The sequence below is a fragment of the Hippoglossus stenolepis genome, chromosome 20 (genome assembly GCF_022539355.2).
Source record: "Hippoglossus stenolepis isolate QCI-W04-F060 chromosome 20, HSTE1.2, whole genome shotgun sequence".
Lineage (NCBI taxonomy): Eukaryota > Metazoa > Chordata > Actinopteri > Pleuronectiformes > Pleuronectidae > Hippoglossus > Hippoglossus stenolepis.
Window position 1 is genome coordinate 8,406,854 of NC_061502.1, and position 19,529 is coordinate 8,426,382.

At 42.0% G+C, this 19,529-nt stretch overlaps 2 protein-coding genes across 3 annotated transcripts in view; one reads left to right on the forward strand and one right to left on the reverse strand.

The window, feature by feature from the left end:
• The window catches only part of LOC118099632 (MAM domain-containing glycosylphosphatidylinositol anchor protein 2), a 177,763-nt gene that overhangs the window by 139,963 nt on the left and 18,271 nt on the right, over positions 1-19,529 (reverse strand). The window lies entirely within an intron of this gene.
• Positions 523-3,762, forward strand: LOC118099633 (low choriolytic enzyme-like). Its single transcript, XM_035144333.1, has 8 exons — positions 523-672; positions 837-855; positions 963-1,025; positions 1,193-1,339; positions 1,449-1,566; positions 3,164-3,342; positions 3,429-3,510; positions 3,615-3,762. The coding sequence occupies exons 1-8, from the start codon at positions 601-603 to the stop codon at positions 3,760-3,762; spliced, it is 828 nt and encodes a 275-aa protein (XP_035000224.1). The 5' UTR covers positions 523-600.

A 19,529-nucleotide genomic window follows, 5' to 3' on the forward strand; every position in this document is an offset into this window, starting at 1 on the left:
AAGATCCATGTCATAAATTCTCAAATAAGCTTTTCTCTATAATGTCAGAGCCAAAACTGACTTCAGAGCAAAATTCTAATATATTCAGTTTAATGTCATGTGTGACAAAGAAAAGCAGCAACATCAGAAGATGAAACAAGATGACGTTTTAACATTAGATATGACATTTTAAAGTCATTATCAGGATGCTTATCAAATATTCAGAAGAAAACAGGATTAGAAAAAATATAAGATATAGTCTATTTCATCTCAGGGCCGCAAATATGTAATGGGAAATTTGTGTTTTTGTTGTATCTGCTATTTTTGGGATTTAACTTTGGGACAGACCCAGATCTCCTGCTGGTTAAAAAGCCTTATCTGAAATCTGATGCTAAGCGAGTTGACAGCAGCCTGTGGCCACTGTAATCCCCCCAGAATGAGATTATCCCTGTGTGGAAATAGTGGGCGGTGGTGAGCGGGGCACTCCCATCGGCTGTGTGTTGAAGACGGAGCCCACTGAACCCCTGCCACTAATCTCTGTACACTGACACACCTTGACAGGCTGCATATAAACTCAGGCCCGACTGGGCTTCAGCAGGACTCACATCTGGAACTCCAAACATGGACATTAACACCAGCATCTCTCTTCTTCTCCTGCTGCTCCTGAGCTTCTGCAAAGCTCACGATGAAAATGTAAGGAATAATGCACTAAAATAAGTTTTAAATAGTATTCTATATAATGAATGAAACGTTTCCCATAGCTCGGGTGTCCGTCTTTGTCCAGATCTTTGCACTAGACTGAGTTTAAATTCTGTAAAATGAAGTAAAGGTTCATTTTCTCTGCTATTTTTTCACAGGATCATGGTGCTGATAATGGTAAGAGACCAAACCTCTGCACACCTTTTCCCAGTGAGGTCTAAACAAGCTCTATAATGCATCACATGTCTGGGCTGTGTGACATCTGCTATTTTTCTATTCATTAGACACCTCAGTGGACATGTCTGACACGGAGGACATTACTGCAACTATTCTAAGAATGAACAATGGTGAGTATTCAATCGTGACGTTACAAGGACGGCAAGGAAACATTAGTTTCTCACAATATCAGTGCAGATTTTCTATATTCCATGATGGAAGGCATGTTTTTTTGGAGAACAATTTCTCATCTTGATTTGACTAATGTTTTTTTCACAATTGTCTTTTATTGTAATAGGCTCTACTGATTTTATGCTGGAAGGAGATGTGCTGATCCCAAGGACAAGGAACGCTATGAAGTGTTTTGCTGAATCATACACCTGTCTGTGGCCAAAGTCTGCCAACGGGAAAGTGGTAGTCCCTTTCCTTTTAAGCGAAAAATACGGTGGGTTTAAATTTTTTAAGGGAACACGGTGGTGATACTGGACTGTGCATGTTAACACGTCACTGAGTGGATGATATTACTGATTTAATACTTTTACCCACAACTTTAGACGACTCTGAGAAGACAGAGATTCTGGCCGCCCTGCAGGACATTGAATCGAAAACCTGCATTCGCTTTGTCCCACGTTTTAGGCAGACGGCGTACTTGAGTCTTGAACCAAGATATGGGTGAGTCGAAAACTAAAGAACTTGCATGTGAAGGGAGTAGGTCATGCATGTATAGGATACAGTATACAACTATAGTATAGGGATGAAAGTAGAGGGACACTAATGAAAATTGCAGAAGAGAAGAGCCTTTAAAATACGTCCTCTGTTTTGCTCCTGTTACTCTTTCACAATCTCTATTTCTCTCTTTATACGTTAATGTTAATGTTCTGTATCTTTCCGTCGCACGCTGGTCTCCCTTATAATCAGTCGTACTTATGATGATATACAAATATACAATTAAAAGCTGTGAGCTGATAATACTTAAACGTTTGATTACATTTGAGAACCACTGAGCTAAACTTGCTAGCTAGTTAAACATCCTTCTTCTTCACTAACCTGAGCTGGTTCTTACATTCCAAATCATCTGTTGCTACAGCAACAGTAGTTAACTCTTCATCCACCTCCCCGGTGCCTTTATCCTTTTTTCCTTTCTGAAAAAGCTTCTGATATCCACAGCCTTGAAGTCTTGCCTCAGTGAATTAGTTCACTAGCTACCACCAGATGTCAACTCTGTCTCTCTCTCTCACACCAAACACGCATGTGCCAATGTAATGTGAAGTAGATCAGCTGTTTGAATGACACACAGGGGATTCAGAACGTCATAACATTTCAAATCAACAATATCCTATTTTTTTTCAAGGGCTTTCATGCATTAATGGAATTACGTACGAATAGAAACACACAACCGTGCACAAATGCACACGTGCACACACACTGGCACACATCAAACAGTATGCATACATATACACACATCTTTTTAATTCATAAAACATTCATGGCTGTAGCCTTAAATGCCCTTGTATAACGGCTCCCACGCAGCACACATGGCATGAGGGAACGACTCAACGGGTCAATCATTTATAAAGTCCTATTTCTTTATTCTTTCAGCAATAAATATCTGAAAACCAAATCCGATCCAATATGTTTTCAGGGATAATAAGGCAACAGTAACATTTAATTTAAATACTGCACAGTAACATAAGTAAATATGGCTTCCTGTAAGATTGTGTGCTGTGTGCTCGAGTATTTAGGAGACTAATATGCAGCTAAAAAAGATACAAGATAACCACAAAAGGCAAAAATGACGACAAAGATGTGTAAAACAAACACAAAGACACAAATGACCATCAAGAGATACAAAACTATCCTAAAACGCAAAGTTAATTAAATATTGCAGCTGCTCTTCTCATCTTTTTTTTCAGTTTGGGGCTGCTATGTATGTACGCAGGGGTTCAATCCTGTACACAGGTTAAATACACAACAGGCAGGAGTGTACAACAGAGTTTTAAATAAGGCAGGACGTGCTGCTCTGATCCTCATCCCCCGCCCGCCTCCCAAAATGCTGCTCCATCATTTGTCAGTCCCCTCTCGTTGTTAGTATCACACATCTGCAGTTGACAGCCACATCTCGGCTCCCAACTAAACACCATCAGAAAACGAATTATTTAAGCGTGTAAGCACAGGGTCGCTGACAATGTAAATTACATTACTGTTTTAATCAAATGTCAAGTCGCACATTCCATATTAATTATCTCCGTCTCCCTCTGTCTGCTATTAGCTGCGCCTCTTTGCTGGGTCGTGTTGGAGACAAGCAGGTGGTGTCACTGCAGAGGTACGGCTGCATCAAACGCGGGATCATCCAGCACGAGGTCCTGCACGCGCTCGGCTTCTACCACGAGCACACCCGCAGCGACCGCGACGAGTACGTCAAAATCAACTGGGACAACATAAACCAGTGTAAGATCCTCACTTCATTGCCCATGATTCCGATTGATCGATTTATTTGTCTAGTCGATACTTATTGGGATTTTTTTTCTCGTCAGATTTTGTTAACAACTTTCAAAAGATGGACACGAACAATCTCAACACTCCCTATGACTACGCCTCTGTGATGCACTATGGAAGGTGAGAGAGAGCAGACATGTCGCACTTCGGCAAATGAGTCAGTGCTGAATCTAAACATGTTTCTGAATAATTCTGTGCCTCATTGCTATTGTCCATATCTGTAGAACTGCCTTTGGAATCAAAAGAGCAGAAACCATCGTCCCCATCCCCGATGCCTCTGCTGCCATCGGTCAGAGAGGCAGCATGTCCCGCATCGACGTTCAGAGGATCAACAAACTCTACAAGTGCTGGAGTTACCTGGGAAGAGGATGATCGCGAGATGGGTTGATCTGTTTTTGATCTGATTTATCGCATTAATGTGACAGTACGGGAATAAAAAATGAGACTTCATGAATCTTCTGTCTCTTGTCATTTACAGCAAAGTAAATGTATGGTTTTCGGGTTCTGGTGAGACGGCAAGATGGATGTTTAGAGAAGTATTTTACACATTAAAGCTAATTTGCTCATTTTTAGCCTCCAAGACAGCCTGCGTTTCAAAGTTTGATAGATGTGGGCATTTACCAGGAAGGAAGGATCTAGCAAAAGACACTGAAGTTGCATTATGGGAAGCTTACCAACATTAAGGAGTACGTGTCAGAAACACATAATTTTTGACTATTCTAGTTTTATTTCCGAACTTTGTAGCAGTGCAATAGGAAATAGATGGGGTCTATGCTTTTGAGCACTGATTCAGTTACACAACAGTCTGCCAAGGAAGAAAGGTGAAGTGCTTGTATTTGTGTTTCATCAAATCGTGTTTGATTGAATTTCTCAAATGAGCAGCACGGTGATGTTGTGGTTAGCACTGTTGACTCACAGCAGGAAGGTTCTTGGTTCGAATTCCAGTTCCTGTGCTGACTTTGCATGTTCTCCACTGGTTTCCTACGAGTGCTCCGGCTTCCTCCCACAACCCAAATACAGATTGAGGTTAACTTAATTGGAGTCTCTAAAATTGATTGATAGTGAATGGTTGTTTGTCTCTGTCTCTTTGACCCCTCCTCTTTTCCAATGTGAGCTGGGATTGGCTCTAGCCCCCTCGGGCCCCATAAAGGGATAGTTCACCCCGAAATGAAAACTCACTCATTATCTACTCACCACTTTGCCAACGAAGGGGTGGGTGAGTTTTGAGTTCACAAAACCCTTTAGGAGTCTCAGGGGTAAAGAGTGTTAGAGCAGAAACCAATACAACCAAAGTAACTGGTGACCAAAGATTCAGACACCACACGAGCAGTATGGAGGCACGTTACGTTTTTTCTGTTTTATTACGGGTTAGGGTTTTTATCTCAGTTTATTAGGATCTACCTTGTGTGTGTGCAGTAAAAGCCTGTTGAAAATATAGCTCCTAAAAATGATTTTATTATATCCCCTATTGTTACGTGTTATCTTATCTCTTCATATTACTTCAAATCAAACTTGGGAAATACAGGCAAAGACAAAAACAAATTTAATTAGATACCAAAATGACTGAAGGGCAAATACGCAGTGATATTTTCATAATAGAATTTATTTCCATTTTGTCTCATCGTAATTAAGTTTGGGATTTGAACACCAGTAAAGAGCAGAGAGTGTTATCAGAGTGAATCAGTGCTGCAGCAGCTTCACCGAGCTTTGCAGGGCTGCATCTCTGCGGAGAGCCATAGATGTTCTTCGGACCCGCAGATAAACCCATCTCCTCCCAGTCCCTAACCCTGCGGAGAAATCAGCTTTTTTTTCCACTTGGCCACATCCCACACGCTTGAATTTTTTTTTTGCTCTCTCTCCACCCTTTGAAATCCTACGCATTCTTATTCTTCTGTATTCACCCCAGTGAGAGAGAGAGAGCAGCGTTGGGTGAGAAAGGAGTAGCGGGGGAGTGTTCAGGGGGGAGATAAGGAGAAAATGCCTGGGAGAGAGAGAACAGATTCTTATTAAGCAAATTTTCCTCCTCCCATGATGTACGAGCGCACTAACAATCATGACAGCGTTGCATGTGTTTTCTCCGGCGGTCCATCTTAAATACGGCTACAGAGGCCGTGGCACAAGCCGAGCTCGGAGAGAGCCAGTGAATCTGTAAAGTTCAGATGGACACAGAGCCTTTAATGTTTCATAACACAGTTTCAGTTCATATCAATCGTTCTGCCCATGAAATATTTAAGATTTACTTGTTTATTGAAATATTTAACGCTGCGGCTCTGTTCACGCTCCAAGAAGCTCAGAGACTTTTTTTCCAACAGCAATAAATTAAAGTTGTCTTCTTAGAATCCTGATTAAAGTGAAATCACCAATGAGCCAGAGATCCTATAAGCGAGGAATAAACAAGCCACCACTGAACATTGGATGCAACTGGAGTCTAATGAGAGTCATCTCTGATGTAAAGGAAAACACATCATATGGAATATTGGATCTTTTCTTTGATTGTTCACAAGGGTGCCTCCATTGGTTTTGGTGTAACTGAAGCCAAATGATATATAAAATATATAAAACAGAAGCCTGATCTCTGGCGTATTACCTGACATTATACATTACTGACTCATATCTGATAACAGCTTTAAAGCTTTGTCTGTTAGGCTCATACAGATGCTCTTTGACCACACTTTAAAGGGCAGTGTGTATATGACCAGCACAGTCTCCTGTAGGATGTCTGCTCTAATGAGCGCAGGCCAGGCAGAGCCAAATGGAGTCTGATCTGTGGTGTCACTGGTAATACACTGGCCGGCCATAACTGCTGGCTGGCTGAGCGGCTCTCACCAGCACGTTATTAACACAGATCAGAGTACCTGCCTCTCTTCAAACACGATAAGCTTCAACACACAGCTCTCCTCAGTTCACTGTGTGATCTGCCCGTCACCCGCCAATAGGAAATTAAAATGATCTCTCCGAGTGGTGCTACCATCTCTGCCAGTCCAACACTGGAGATGAGTTTCAAAATTGTTCTTGAAGGTTGACTTTAAACCTTCCCAGAAGAAAAAAAAGACCTTCACACCATTTTTTTAAAAGTCTACTGTAAAACAACACACATCTGCGTCTGTCATCTCCACACTGGACAACCACTGCAACTGAGGATCCTCGTAGATATCCTCATACTTCACTCAGTAATAATTGCCGATACAAACATGGTAATGATCTAAACAGGAACGGAAAAATCCTAATTCGTAACGTCTTCATTTGTAAAAATTAAACAAATATAGACTTAAAAAACAATTCAATTTGCAGCTCAGAGAATAACTCTGAATCCATGGTGTGTGATGATATTCAAACAGAAAACTCAAATGCATTGAACTTATTCTTTTCTTTCTAGTTTTATGCGACTTTTCCTTTGGTAATTCAGCAAAGAATCCAATAGAAAGTGAACTTGTGAAATATAATTCAAAAATGTTGCAATTACTCCAACACTTGATTTGTTCTCTAACTTAAGCTGGAGACTTATATTACATTACGTTGAAAACACTTTTGCAGAGAATGGAAATCTTATTTTTTACAAACCTAAAGTCACGTTAGAAAGGGCTCTCTTCACAGTCAGTATGGATAAAAGTAGCCATGGCTGCATCCAATAACTGTTATAAGTGCATATACTGTATGTGCATGGGATTACTGTTAAGTAAGAAAAATGTGAACCTGTCAAAATGGAGCTCATATGAAAAACACAGTTACTTCCTCCTGAACATTTAAAAAAAGCCGAATAGCAAAGCATAATTTAGAAAACAGCAGAGAAAGCTGTTTGTGTGATGATGTGTGATGCGCGACACTCGAGAAAAACAAGTAAATTTAGTCAAGGAAACGCAATCAAAAGAAATAACAGATTGGCGTACACGTTCTGGAAGTCTTTGTTGTTGCCCTTTCAGGCCCAGTCGAAACAATTAGCCGGCCGAGGGATCGAAGAAACCAATACGTTATTGTTAAAGCTTTCATGAAGTTTGACTCAGCTTCTCTTCTGCAGATCTGAGGAGCCATATGCAAACTTCTAAGACGTCTGATCCTTGAACAGCTTCCCCGAAAAAGCAACCGTCTGTTAACGCTGCATTCTCACATCCCATAAATATGTCATGCATTTGGTTTTCTGAAATGGAGTTTGCCGTCTGTCATCCCTTTCAATCCCAAAAAAATGACATTTCAGACGGTAGATCGAGAAGGACAACATGGACGAGCGAGCTGTATAAACTCGTGTTTTTACAGGCCAATGCGGCATTTCCATTTACAGCACCGGCACGTCAAAGAGAAATAATGTTTTAAAGCGGCCTTTGTAAATGTGTAAATCAGACAGAGGCATTAGTCTACGATCCCTCTGAGCTGTGTTCTCTGAGCTGCACCACATCTCTGTCAGCGCTGAGGAATTGCAGCTGTCGAAAATGATGCGGTCCCATTAGTGACGGAATCCAAGCTGAGACGGAGCCAGACAGAAAGGCGCTGTGGGGACAAGATGATAACAAGGTACTCATTGGAGGTTTGAGGGATGATGTTTGTGCATCACTCTCTGTGTGTGTCTGATGAGAGCGGGGGCCAGCGGAGGAGATGGAGGGGTTAAGATAAAGAGAGAGAGGGAGAGAATGAAGGAGGGGGGGAAACGGTCGCTGGAGAAAAAGGATGGGGGAGATAAGATGAGACAAATGGAGATGGGAACAATGAGAGTGGGGAGCAAGGAGGAGTGACTGGGGCAGTAATCAGGGAGAGGCAACAGTGAAATACATGAATCAAAGCGGTGACTGGAGCAATTGAGGTGACCAGAGATGGAGGGAAAGGGAGGGAAAGAAAGAAAGAAAGAAAGAAAGAGAGACAGAGACACAATACTCAGTGCCCTGAGCGGTTGGCAGGTTTATCCACGGGGAGCTACTGATCTCTCATCCTGCACATCATTTCACCTCTGAACTGAGCCATGTGCATCACATTAAGACAAAGACACGTCACGACACGACACGACAGGCACAGAGGAGATAACTTCATTCACTGCAACAGAGGAGGAGAGTGGGCCAGGATATGATGTCATGAAACAGTAGCAACTTTCTAGTGTATTCAATTAATAAGTAGACCCATTTTATAAGACTATCCGACACTTACACAACTTTTTAAATATAACTTACTTACAGCATGCAAAGTACACTATAACAACAATAACTATAACTATTATCTCTATCAAGGAAATAGAATATTCACAGATCACGCAATCAGGTTCATGAGATTCTACAATTACTTCGGTGTACTTCGTGCCAGAGAGCCAAAGCAAACAGGATAGTCTAAGTTCTAATGTTGGGATTCAAGATGTTTTGTAAAGATTCACAACAACAGCTCCTGAAGAAGCAAGAAAACATTTTACCTTAAAAATCAAAAAGAATCCCATTCTAGTGGAGGGTAGTTCTGCCTCCGCTAATTAACCTTAGGTTGTTGAATAAACCTATGTCGGTACAACAAGAGCTATGACTACCTGCAATCCTATTATATATGATCTAATATTGTGTGTATGTGTGTGTATAAAAAGTCAAAACACATGAAAAAAATTGTTTCTCAAAGACGGTTTCTGTCATTTTGGGTGGTTTTTATCTCACTAATGTTTGTTCAAGTGTTCACTTTTCTGGTAACTTTGGTTTTGATTAGTTAATTGAAGCTATAAATGGGGTGAAACGTCATGATTGACAGCCGAGACGGACTCCTGATTGGTCAGGCTTGTGTATCTGCAGGGCCTTGCTACTGTCAGTCCTGCACAGACTCTACTGCCAAATACGTGAGACGACGTCGTTCGTATCCGGGATGTTTTGGATTCATCGCTGGATCGTGGGAGAAGGTGGAGACGTGTCATCCATCTTTACATACAGTCTATGGTTCATGCATATGTGAGCACGTCAGCATGAACTGCATGTGAGCAGTGTATCAGCGTATTTGAACGTGCAAACTAAAGACGGGATAGTATAATTACTGCTGTAGAAATATAATTGCAACCTTGAAATGTGGCAATTAGACAGGTTGTATGAGTCCGACTCCTCTGAGCAGCAGAGTGGATGACAGCTTCCAATCCCCATGAAGTCTTCCAAGACCATTTATGTCATGCCATTAATAGCACCTCTCCAGCTTTCACATGCAGGAAGCCTAGTCTGATTATTCTCAGGTAATTATCATGGCATTAGGCTGCACTTCACTCTCTTTGTCTTCAGTGGACTCACCAATAAAACCCATGTGGATTCTAGTTGTCCACCAGCAGCTTCTGATTTCCCGCTTGATTATACATCCTAGGTTTTCTGGGGGGTTTTTTGAGAATGTGCTTCATTCATTTTTTGGGGATGGCTCCCAAATCACTTTCAAGCCAATAAATTGGACCGTGATTTGCAAACTGTTAATCACGGCACAGTTGTATCACGAGTGCACAATGAAAAATCGGATAAAATGGGCAAGCAGACAATGATGAGATGACAGAAAGATGAATTAATTCCCAACAGCATTAAAGAGTGATCCCCAAAGGTAGGACGTTTACTCTGCCTAAGTGTTTGACAACAACAAAAAAACACTTTTAGAATTCAGTGCTCCCAGATACAGACAATAAGGGGAAATTATGTTCTCTTTTTAATCTAAATGTTTCTTTTTACTTTGTTTACAGCATAATTTTCCTGGGAGGACATATTGTCCCTGCAGAGATGTGGTGCACACTTAAGATATTTTTAACTTAGTATACTTGTATGTTATCCAATTAAAGCTGTAATTAATACAGCAGCATTGAGCTTCCAGGAAAATGTGAAACTCAATGCATGTGACAAACAAAAAGCCAGGATCAAGATCCTTGAAAAGCGGCTAAAGCTTCACAAACAAAGCCCACAGAGGTCAAAAGTCTCAGAGTGGGATTGAAAATGTAATTTCAATGGGATGCACTTTGACGGCATGTTTGTGGGCTCTTCTCTGAGCTGATTGTGCGTCTCCACACATCCTCTTTATGCCCTCGCGCACTTCCATCGTCTCGCTCGCAGACAATCGGAAAATGTAATTTCTTCTCGTTGACTGAATGGGTTGGAGAGCACATGAACGTCCACTCAGGCAATGTATGTCTCAGTCCCGGAGCAGTCCACAAGGACATGCTAAGTCAGCAGAAAGGTCAAACAGTGTGCAGCACAAAGGGTCGTCCGTATTGGGACATTTTGTCTGTTTCTTTGTAGGTGTCCAGTCATTGCTTCAGGGAACTATAGGCAATTGGAGCAATAGCACTTTCACAAACGAGGGAGATCAGAGTTTTTTCTTCCTTTTATATGAACAGCCAGCGTCTGGCTGATTCTGTTCATATTATACACACGGCCCAAGCCACTCAGGGCAAATCTGATGCATTATCCTTCCACTTGAAAATGTGTTTCCATTCAGGAAGAAACTTAACGGGGCTCTCATGTCTGATCTCTTCCCGCTGCCCTCATTGTACTTTCACAGCAAGTGGAGAAACTTTCTGCTCCTGAATGCATCCATTTGAGCTGTGTTTGAAACTCCAAATGGAAAGTTTTCCAGCGATTGTGCAGAGATACAACCGTGAGATGTTAAGAAACTACCCATGACTCCAAAAAAGGAAACCTCTCTGCTCCGGCACAGGAAAATGACTGTGTGCGGTGTTGTGGATGCATCCTCCTGCTCTCTGTTCATCACATCTGAAACAAAACTGGAGAAGGAGGCAACAAAGGATCTCGTAGTTCTTCCAGCAACCCTTGACGTCAGGATTTGAGGAACTGCACTTCCCAGGATGTCGTAAATGGAAGCAGGGAAGCATCTTAGTCTGCAGTCTATTCAAATAATGTGAGGATAGAGTTTAGAATCTCTCATGGTGAGGACCAGTGAGGATGATGCATTACAAAATTGCACAGGCTTGTTAGCCTTTTTTATCAGTTCAGTGCTTCTGATTACACTGTGTGTGTGTATGTGTGTGTAGGTTTGTGTGTGTGTTAGTTTGTTTTTGCAACAGCAGTTTGCGTTTGGATGCAATGACACAAGAGGAGCCTCTTCAAACGAGGATGTGTGCTAAAGCCAGGGTGAGGCTCCTTTTAGTCATTTCCTTTTTCTTTCTCCTATTTGAGTATCTTTGAGTGGCAGTCACACAGTACACTTTGTGTCACACTGATACATTGATTTCCTGCTCTGAGATCTGAAAAGCCTGAGCATATGATTCAGGCCCAGTTCGTGACAAAATAAAAAAGCATCCCGTTTTGAGAGGAATAGCTTTTCGTCTATTTTTCTAAAGTAGTTGTTTGGCGTGGGCAGTCTTCCAAACCAGTTAGTACAAGAAACTAATAGAAATTTTTCCCCTCTTCTCATAACTAAGTTGACATGTAGTTTGCCAGTATGATACCTCATGTGATGAGAGGCTCATTAGACCATGAAATTGAGCAATGTTACCTTCTTCTATACAAAACTGTTGAGGGAAAGACCGGGCGGGGGGGGGAATGTGGCAGAGAAAGTGTTTCTGTGTAACGCAGATAAACTGTCGAGAACTTAATCTCGACTAATAATCATCAGACAACGACGTCTCAGAGAAAAGACATAAGACTTTTTACATTCCGCTCCACTCCCACAGCTTCTCAATTGTCACAGCTGATTCACATCACTTTCATCTGTGGCTGCTCCCTTTCCGTCTGTATTAAGTTATGTCAACCAGTTACATCAGTGCACTCTGAGTGGATGACTGTAGCTGACTGGACCAATTAATAACATTGGAAGAAGAACTGTGTTCCTACATATAATCTACTAGTCGTACCAAAACGAAAAAAAACGTATGGAGAAAAGTAGCATTTGTGCATGTCTATATGTATACACACATACAGAAACACACACACTGAATATATATTATGACAAAGTAATGTAATCAAGGCTTGATATTTTACAATTTAACCACACACATATCTGTTCTAAAATATATAAGATTATTGTAAATAACAATAAACAAAAGAAAAATGGAGCGAAAACTCAAATACAACCAAATAGATAGGACTAGAATTAAGAAAATATACCTTTTTTTTTTACAGTTTATTCTGTAAAAGTTAGGTTTTTACATAGACAGATATCAGCAAACATAAACGCTGATACTAATATGACTACAAAAGGCTCAGCAAATTGGATATATTATTATGTTAATCTTAAGTGATTTGACATAACAAATGTGGGATAAAAGGTGTGTGTACAAGTATATTTAGAGTCCACAGCTAGAATGAGGCCAGCGTCACAAACACGGAGAGGCCTTTCAATCTGAACATGAAGGAAAATGTTGCAGTAACATGCTGGTGTGGGGGTTGTGCCTGATCTGAGAGGAGCAATAAACTTCCACGTTGACACATATTGCACTTCCAGCTCAAACTTACTGCAGAGTAAAAAACACAACATTTGTGAGGTGGCTGCGTGAGGGGTGTAGTAAGGTAATAAAAAAAAAAAAACTGTTTCTCCATGGAGTGTAAAATAGGAGGGTTTGGCTGTGTGCAGAGATGGAGGACAGCGGGGGAGCGCAGAAGGAGTGTGGGTCGTGGGGGGTAATTCAGCTCTGATCGCACGTTCACCGCTGTGAGGCACGGGGAGGGAGGCCAATGCATCACACCGCAGCTCTGTCCAGAGTGCACTCTTATGATTGATCACCTCACGCTGGGCTTTAATTTAAAGTCAAAGGCATCTATAGATACCTGTCAGAGCGGAGCAACCTGTAATGTCTCCTCCCGGGCCGGGACCCTCAGCTCTCCGAGCGAGGAGCCACCAAACACCACGCAGACAGGCATCTATAGATACCTGTCAGAGCGGAGCAACCTGTAATGTCTCCTCCCGGGCCGGGACCCTCAGCTCTCCGAGCGAGGAGCCACCAAACACCACGCAGAGGCTGGAGCCACGTGAACGGTCCAGGAACAAAGGGGAAAGAGAAAGAGAACGAGCCTGGTAATCACTCATCTCGCCGTTTCATTTCTGGCAGCTGTGACAGAAAGTATGAGGTGTCCACCGGTGATTTGAGACCAAGATGGAGTGCAGCAGGTGAGGCCCTGTTAATGCTGAGTGAGTGTACAATGAAAACATGACTGAAATCAGATATGGTACAACCTAAAATTTAGAGGAACATTATATAATTTAGAATTTTTTATCAACCAATTCAGCTAAAGCCTCTCTCAAAATCAGTTTACTAGACTTATTTCGCTCTGATCTAATATTTCGATGGAATCGAGCTGATCTATGATCTTTATTTTCCCACATTCATCTAAATATCAGGGGGAGATTGCAGATTTAGGAAATACAGGGATTTTTCAAACCTCTCTCTTTTCATGCTCGGGTTCCGACGTACGTGGAAATTGTATATTCAGAGATATCGACTGCTCAAGTTATAGAGACTTGGTACTCACTCTCAATAAACCTCAAAAGATCTTTTACAGGGATTTTAGTTGCAGCCTTGATCCAGGGAATGGGATGGGATGCTATTTTGCTTTCCTTTCTTTCCTTAGTGATTTTTTTTAATGATTTTAAAATATTACAAAATATTTTTTGTATCACAAAAAAAATGTCGGGTTATTGCATTGGAGATGAATGTTTTCCTAATGTACCTGGTGAGTCTGCAACTTTTTGCATTACAAATGATAGCAGGCCTCACAGAGACATAAGGTCACACCCTTGAACTGATTCACATCCTTCAGAAATTGCATTTAATTCTTGGCAAAGACTTTATGGATCCTCTAAATCATTGACGTGAGAACAAAGAGTTCATCCATTAGATCCTGTGATTTAAGACCTGAAAGTCTAATGTGTCTAATGTATTTTCAGCTGTTTTACTAAAAGAAAGGGGGCTAGAATTGTGTGCTTTTCTCCTGCACTAATAAAATATTCAAAGTTTTATCATTAATAATAAAACATAACCACAATACAGATCTAATATAAATCACAACTGGCTGAAATTGATACGTCTTTGCCATCTAGATAAGAAAAGTTTTTAAAATCCACTGTTCTCTGCACCACCCCATTCCCTTGCTCTTATAACAAGACTGGTATTTCTTTTTCTTGCGGCCTTGGACTATCACTGAGTTATCATTAAAGCAGACCCTCAGGGTCCCCGCTGGCAAAACCCTATTCTCATTCGTTGTTTGTGACCTCCAGTTTTGCATTCACAATGCAGGACCTTGCCCTGGAGGGCATGACAAGCACCTAGAGGGCTACAGGAAGCAAAGTAGCCTGGAGCGGGAGAGATATGAATATTTGACATTTTCTTGGGTTAAAGGTCATGTACTACAGGCACTGCACAGTACAGACAGCATATGGGCCTGGGATCTGTGGATTTCAGTCTGAACTAGGGACTATGTTTTTGCCAACTCAATATGTTCCTGTCAGTGTGTGGCATTGTTGCACATGAAAAGCCTGATGGGCTAAAGATTTGTAATTACAAACTCCAACAGGAAGTGTCTTTGATGTCCCTGATGATGTCACAGTTTTGCTCAGCGAGTGCCGTTTGAAACACATGGGGGTAAAGGTTGGAGCTGCGACAACTGCTCATCCAAAACACTTCACAGTCAACACTGCACTTCATTCGTTTCCTTTTGTAAAATAGTGTACACGTAATAGTGTGGATACCCAAGTTGAGACGGGCAGGGTTCAAATAGAAGAATGACAAATGATATTTGGGTTCAGATCACTTTGGCAGTTTCTTTTTACACTGTACATGTCTGTAATTAGGGAAAACAAGCACTAACCATGCGTGTCTTGGACAGAGTAACATATGCTCAGTGCAGCTTTAATGAACTGCATCAGGCTCGGGTCGGGTTCGTACAGAAATAACTAAATGCCTGTCCGCCTCGGTTAGTTTTCTCTCAGGCTCAGATGGGTTGGACAGAAAAATGTGGCCCGAGCCGCAGCCTAACTCGTAACATGCCATGTTTATCTAGAGAAAATAGTGTGCTCTTACAAAAGGGAGACAAACCCTCTTCTGTCTGCAGCACAGAGCAGGCCAACGCATTAGCCTTGAGCAAACTAAAATACACTACACCCAGTGCAGAGGAGGAGTGCACGTCTATTTTGTTCATTTCAAGCACAGTTAACTGTCTGATTGTGCCACGTCACCCTGTTGCTCCCAATCTGCGTCTGCACTCGCAAACATGTGCATGTGCAGACGTATTATGCGTCGGCATAAGTGTATCTGCCATACAGAATCACACTTTTATGACACACTCCATTTCACGCTGTAAGTGAGATAAGTGCCTTTGCCCCTATCATCCGACCAGAAAACACAGAGGGAGTAAATCAATGTCCAGTCATGAAGGGTCAAAGGGGAGGTCTGGTGTTGGACAGTGTTAGTCAAAGTATATCTTTTTCTAGGCGAGACTGAGCGTCTTGCTGCTACCAGGCACATCAGATAGCAACATGCTATGCATACATAATGGTTCACTGTTTTTGGAATGGTGGCGCATATGAGGAAGTGGCAGCGTTTAATCACAACAACACAGCTTTCGATCCAGATTTGCATGAATTTAATTATCGGATGAACAATCCAGTGAAGTGCTTGAATATCACCCAACAGTATTTGAATCTTGTTAATAAGATTGCTGTATTATCTGCCACACTCGCTCAGGCCCAGTGTTTGAATTGGTCCGCTGAGAGGAAGAGCCCGTGAATTAAGTCATTTATCAAGAAACAAACACATAATTCTCGATTAGCTCCGATCCAGCTTGCCGTTAAATTGACTCATTTGGGATGAGCGCTCTCGAATTCTGAGTAAGAGTGGACCGTTGCACCTGATACTAAACACATCCACCAGCTACCCTTGATAAACAGTAGTAATTATGTACACACAAGGGTTTGCCACCAGTTCACAGGCAAGTTTATTTTAGAAAACAACAAACTGAGTAACCTAACCTAATATGAATATCTGCTCCTTGATGCAGCTAATAGTGAAGCTTTTAAACCATATTCTTTATCAAATGTATTAAACATGTACAGTTATGTGTTTAATATGGCTCTTAACAACACCTAGTGTTTCAAACCATCTTGGACCTGGCAGAGCCAAGGCTTGCATAGAGTCAACCGTTTGGGCTGTCACTACATCATGACATTCATCATGACTATCTATGACAAGGTTCACACCCTCTAATTAAAGGTGTGCAGTCCCTACTACCAGTGACTGCTTGTAAGTGGGAATCTGGAAACCTGTGTTCATTTTCAAAACCCTTAAACTACCACATCGTCTGCCATTCAGAGACGTCCCCCATCCTACCGTGTCCCTCCATGTCTTTAGACACGCTGTCTACCACACATACTTTTGAGACAGAAATGCCATATGAAGTAAAGGGCTTCTCGCCTCGGGAGTTTCCTGGAAGCCAGGACCACGGCCACCTGTGCCAGCGGTTTGAATGGCCTGGGTACATTGCACTCCCGAGACGCGGTTGTTTCAGCCCCGGTTGTTTCAGCACCAAATATCTGTGCCAGTGGCTCGAACGGCTTGGGATGACCATGGTCTTGGCCCCCAGGAAACTCTGCAGGTGAGAAGCTTCTACTTCATGTTTTTTCTGGAACAAAAATGTGTGTGCTTCTACTGGGAGGTGGGGAAGGGAGGTCTATTTTAGCCCTGCCTATCAGCACTTCTTTCTGGAGGCATTGTTTTTACATTTCCAGCAAGATGCACTTCAGGTAAAACTTAGAGATAAAGTCACACTTTAATGTTTGTACATATTTTGTGTGCACTAAATCAAATAAATGATATGTTTGCCTCATAATTAGAGGCATTTAATGTTTCTTTGCACTGCAGTGTGCCATTACACACAGTGACACCTTGTGACATGAAATCATATGAAGTGCAACAACGTAAAGATATTGCAAGTACTGTCTTTTCCCTGTGCACCATTCAAAACTGCCACATTAAGACAAACACATCCAGCGGTTTAACAGTCAGCGTAGTTTGGAGATCATAAAGGCTTTTTATCGACTCAATCATTTACATTCGCTCAAATGAATGTGAGCCTGTGCGTACATTACGCGTTCATCTTGAGAGAGCCCAAGCCAAACCGGTTCCTGCTCTGTACTTAACGTCCCCCTCCATGCCACGGGCATGACAAAGCTTCTCTAATAGTCAGTGCTTAGTCAAAGTAGGCATCCCTGAAATGTGAAAATCAATCATGGGTGACAGCTCATTTGGGCTATCTACCAGGGGAAGGCAGAAAAAGGGAATAAAAAGGGTAGAAATTCCAATTACACAGTCGATGCCCATTCGCTGCATGGATATGTGTAACCTCTGGCTGGCGTTGTTGACGCCTCCATCCACTTGTATAATGAGCATGCTGTGGGCGTAACTTGTTCAATGGAGATAAGTATTAGAGGAGCAGAGTGAGTATTGCATTGTAAAAAAAGATCCAGGTGCTTTTATGGAGCAGTTGAGAGATGAGATCACATGGGGGCTGCATTATCTCGCTATCACACTGTGACAGAATATTATCCCATATAGCTGGTTGAACCTGGCTACCTTTAGTTCATTAGAATAACTTGAAAACAGCAGGTTACTTTGTGAAAAGCCTAAAGCAATATCAGAGCATCTGAGAAAAAAGTTCCAGCAACAAATGAAATATATGACTCCACCATGTCCCAGACGGACAGTAGCTTACATGATCCATTTAACCTTCTTCCAAGCCACGCAAACCCCACAATCTGTTCATTGACCTTCACGTCACCTGTGGACAGAGCACGGCGACGACCTGCCACAAAGTCAAACTGCTCAAAACTAATGCAATTTTGTCTGGACAATCGAATAAAACACAGGAGCCATTCCCCAGCCTCCCTTCTGTCTCTTCTGCCCTCCTCCAATATATCCTGATGGAGCCGCTGTGTTTCATAAGCGCTGTGGTTGGGCACTCTCAGCAGGCGATGAATGAAAGGCACCTTGGGGAATTTTATGATCCATGACGAAGCGTCCGGGATCATTTTGGATGTATGCATGTGTCACTGCATATTAATAATGGCCTCTGTCTCATGAAAGCGCCAGCACACCTTCAAAAGAGATAATTTAATCTTCTCCCCGCTGAGCCTCCTCTCCTCTCCGCGCCTGCTAATACTTTTCCCTCAGAACTCCAGTCAAAAGGAGCCATCGCTTACATTGTGCACCTTGGCTTTAGGATAATAATAAAAAAGAAACAGGAAATGATAGAGGACGTAAAGCCATCCAGGAGGAGGAAATAAGCCCCCGATTCAGAGCATCGCCGAGGAAGATAAACACAGAGCTGATGAAGAATCTCCTTTCTTGTCTTTGTGGATGTAAATTGAGTGATCATGTAATGTTACCAAGGGGATAGCTGTAGAGGAAATTGACTTTTTTTTTTTTTTTACCTTTCTGGGTTATCTATCCGCTGCAGAGAATTATGTCCAGCCACAAAAAAATTCCCTCATTAAAAATGATCATCCTGCAGTGCGTTCTTTCCCCCTCCTGTCCCCATTATTGCACTGGAAGCCAGCAAACAAGCAAAAGAACAAGAGATGGATGTTCTTAAGTGAGCTCCATGTGCCCTTTATCTCACAGAAAGATTTCATTCTCTTTTAAGAGCTGGCGCCCCGCGGTGGTGTCAACAAATGAGGAGAGCATTGTTGGATCCTGGACTTGTTTATGGGACGCTGAGGCGAGCACAGTCAAAGCGAGAGCTCTGATACTCATTATTCAGTGACTGCACAGCGCAGCAGAAGCTACCAAGCTCGGGAAAAAAACTCAACCTCAATGCTTCACCTCTGATATATATAACGCAACATGATCCGATAATTTCATGTAAAATCAAAGTTGTTAACCTTAAATGTCCATCTTGTTTTATTGTCGTAGAGGACGTGGGGAGAGTAGAGACCCAGCAAACCTCCGCTGTAAAAAAAAAAAGGAGCTCCCATTATGTAAATAGATTCGCCAGCATATTCCCTGTATACCAATAAAAGATTCACAGCACACGGCAGCCACGTATTAGCACACATGATGACATACTGCTGTTAGCTATTCCTTTATGTCAGCCGGTGATGCAAGAGCATTAAGACGCCTCGTAATGCTATGAAAAAGGACATTAATTGTCCATCTCAGGACTATCCATCCTGCAAAAGGAAAAGTCAACGTCAAACACAAAATTCAACTTGGCACGGAATTG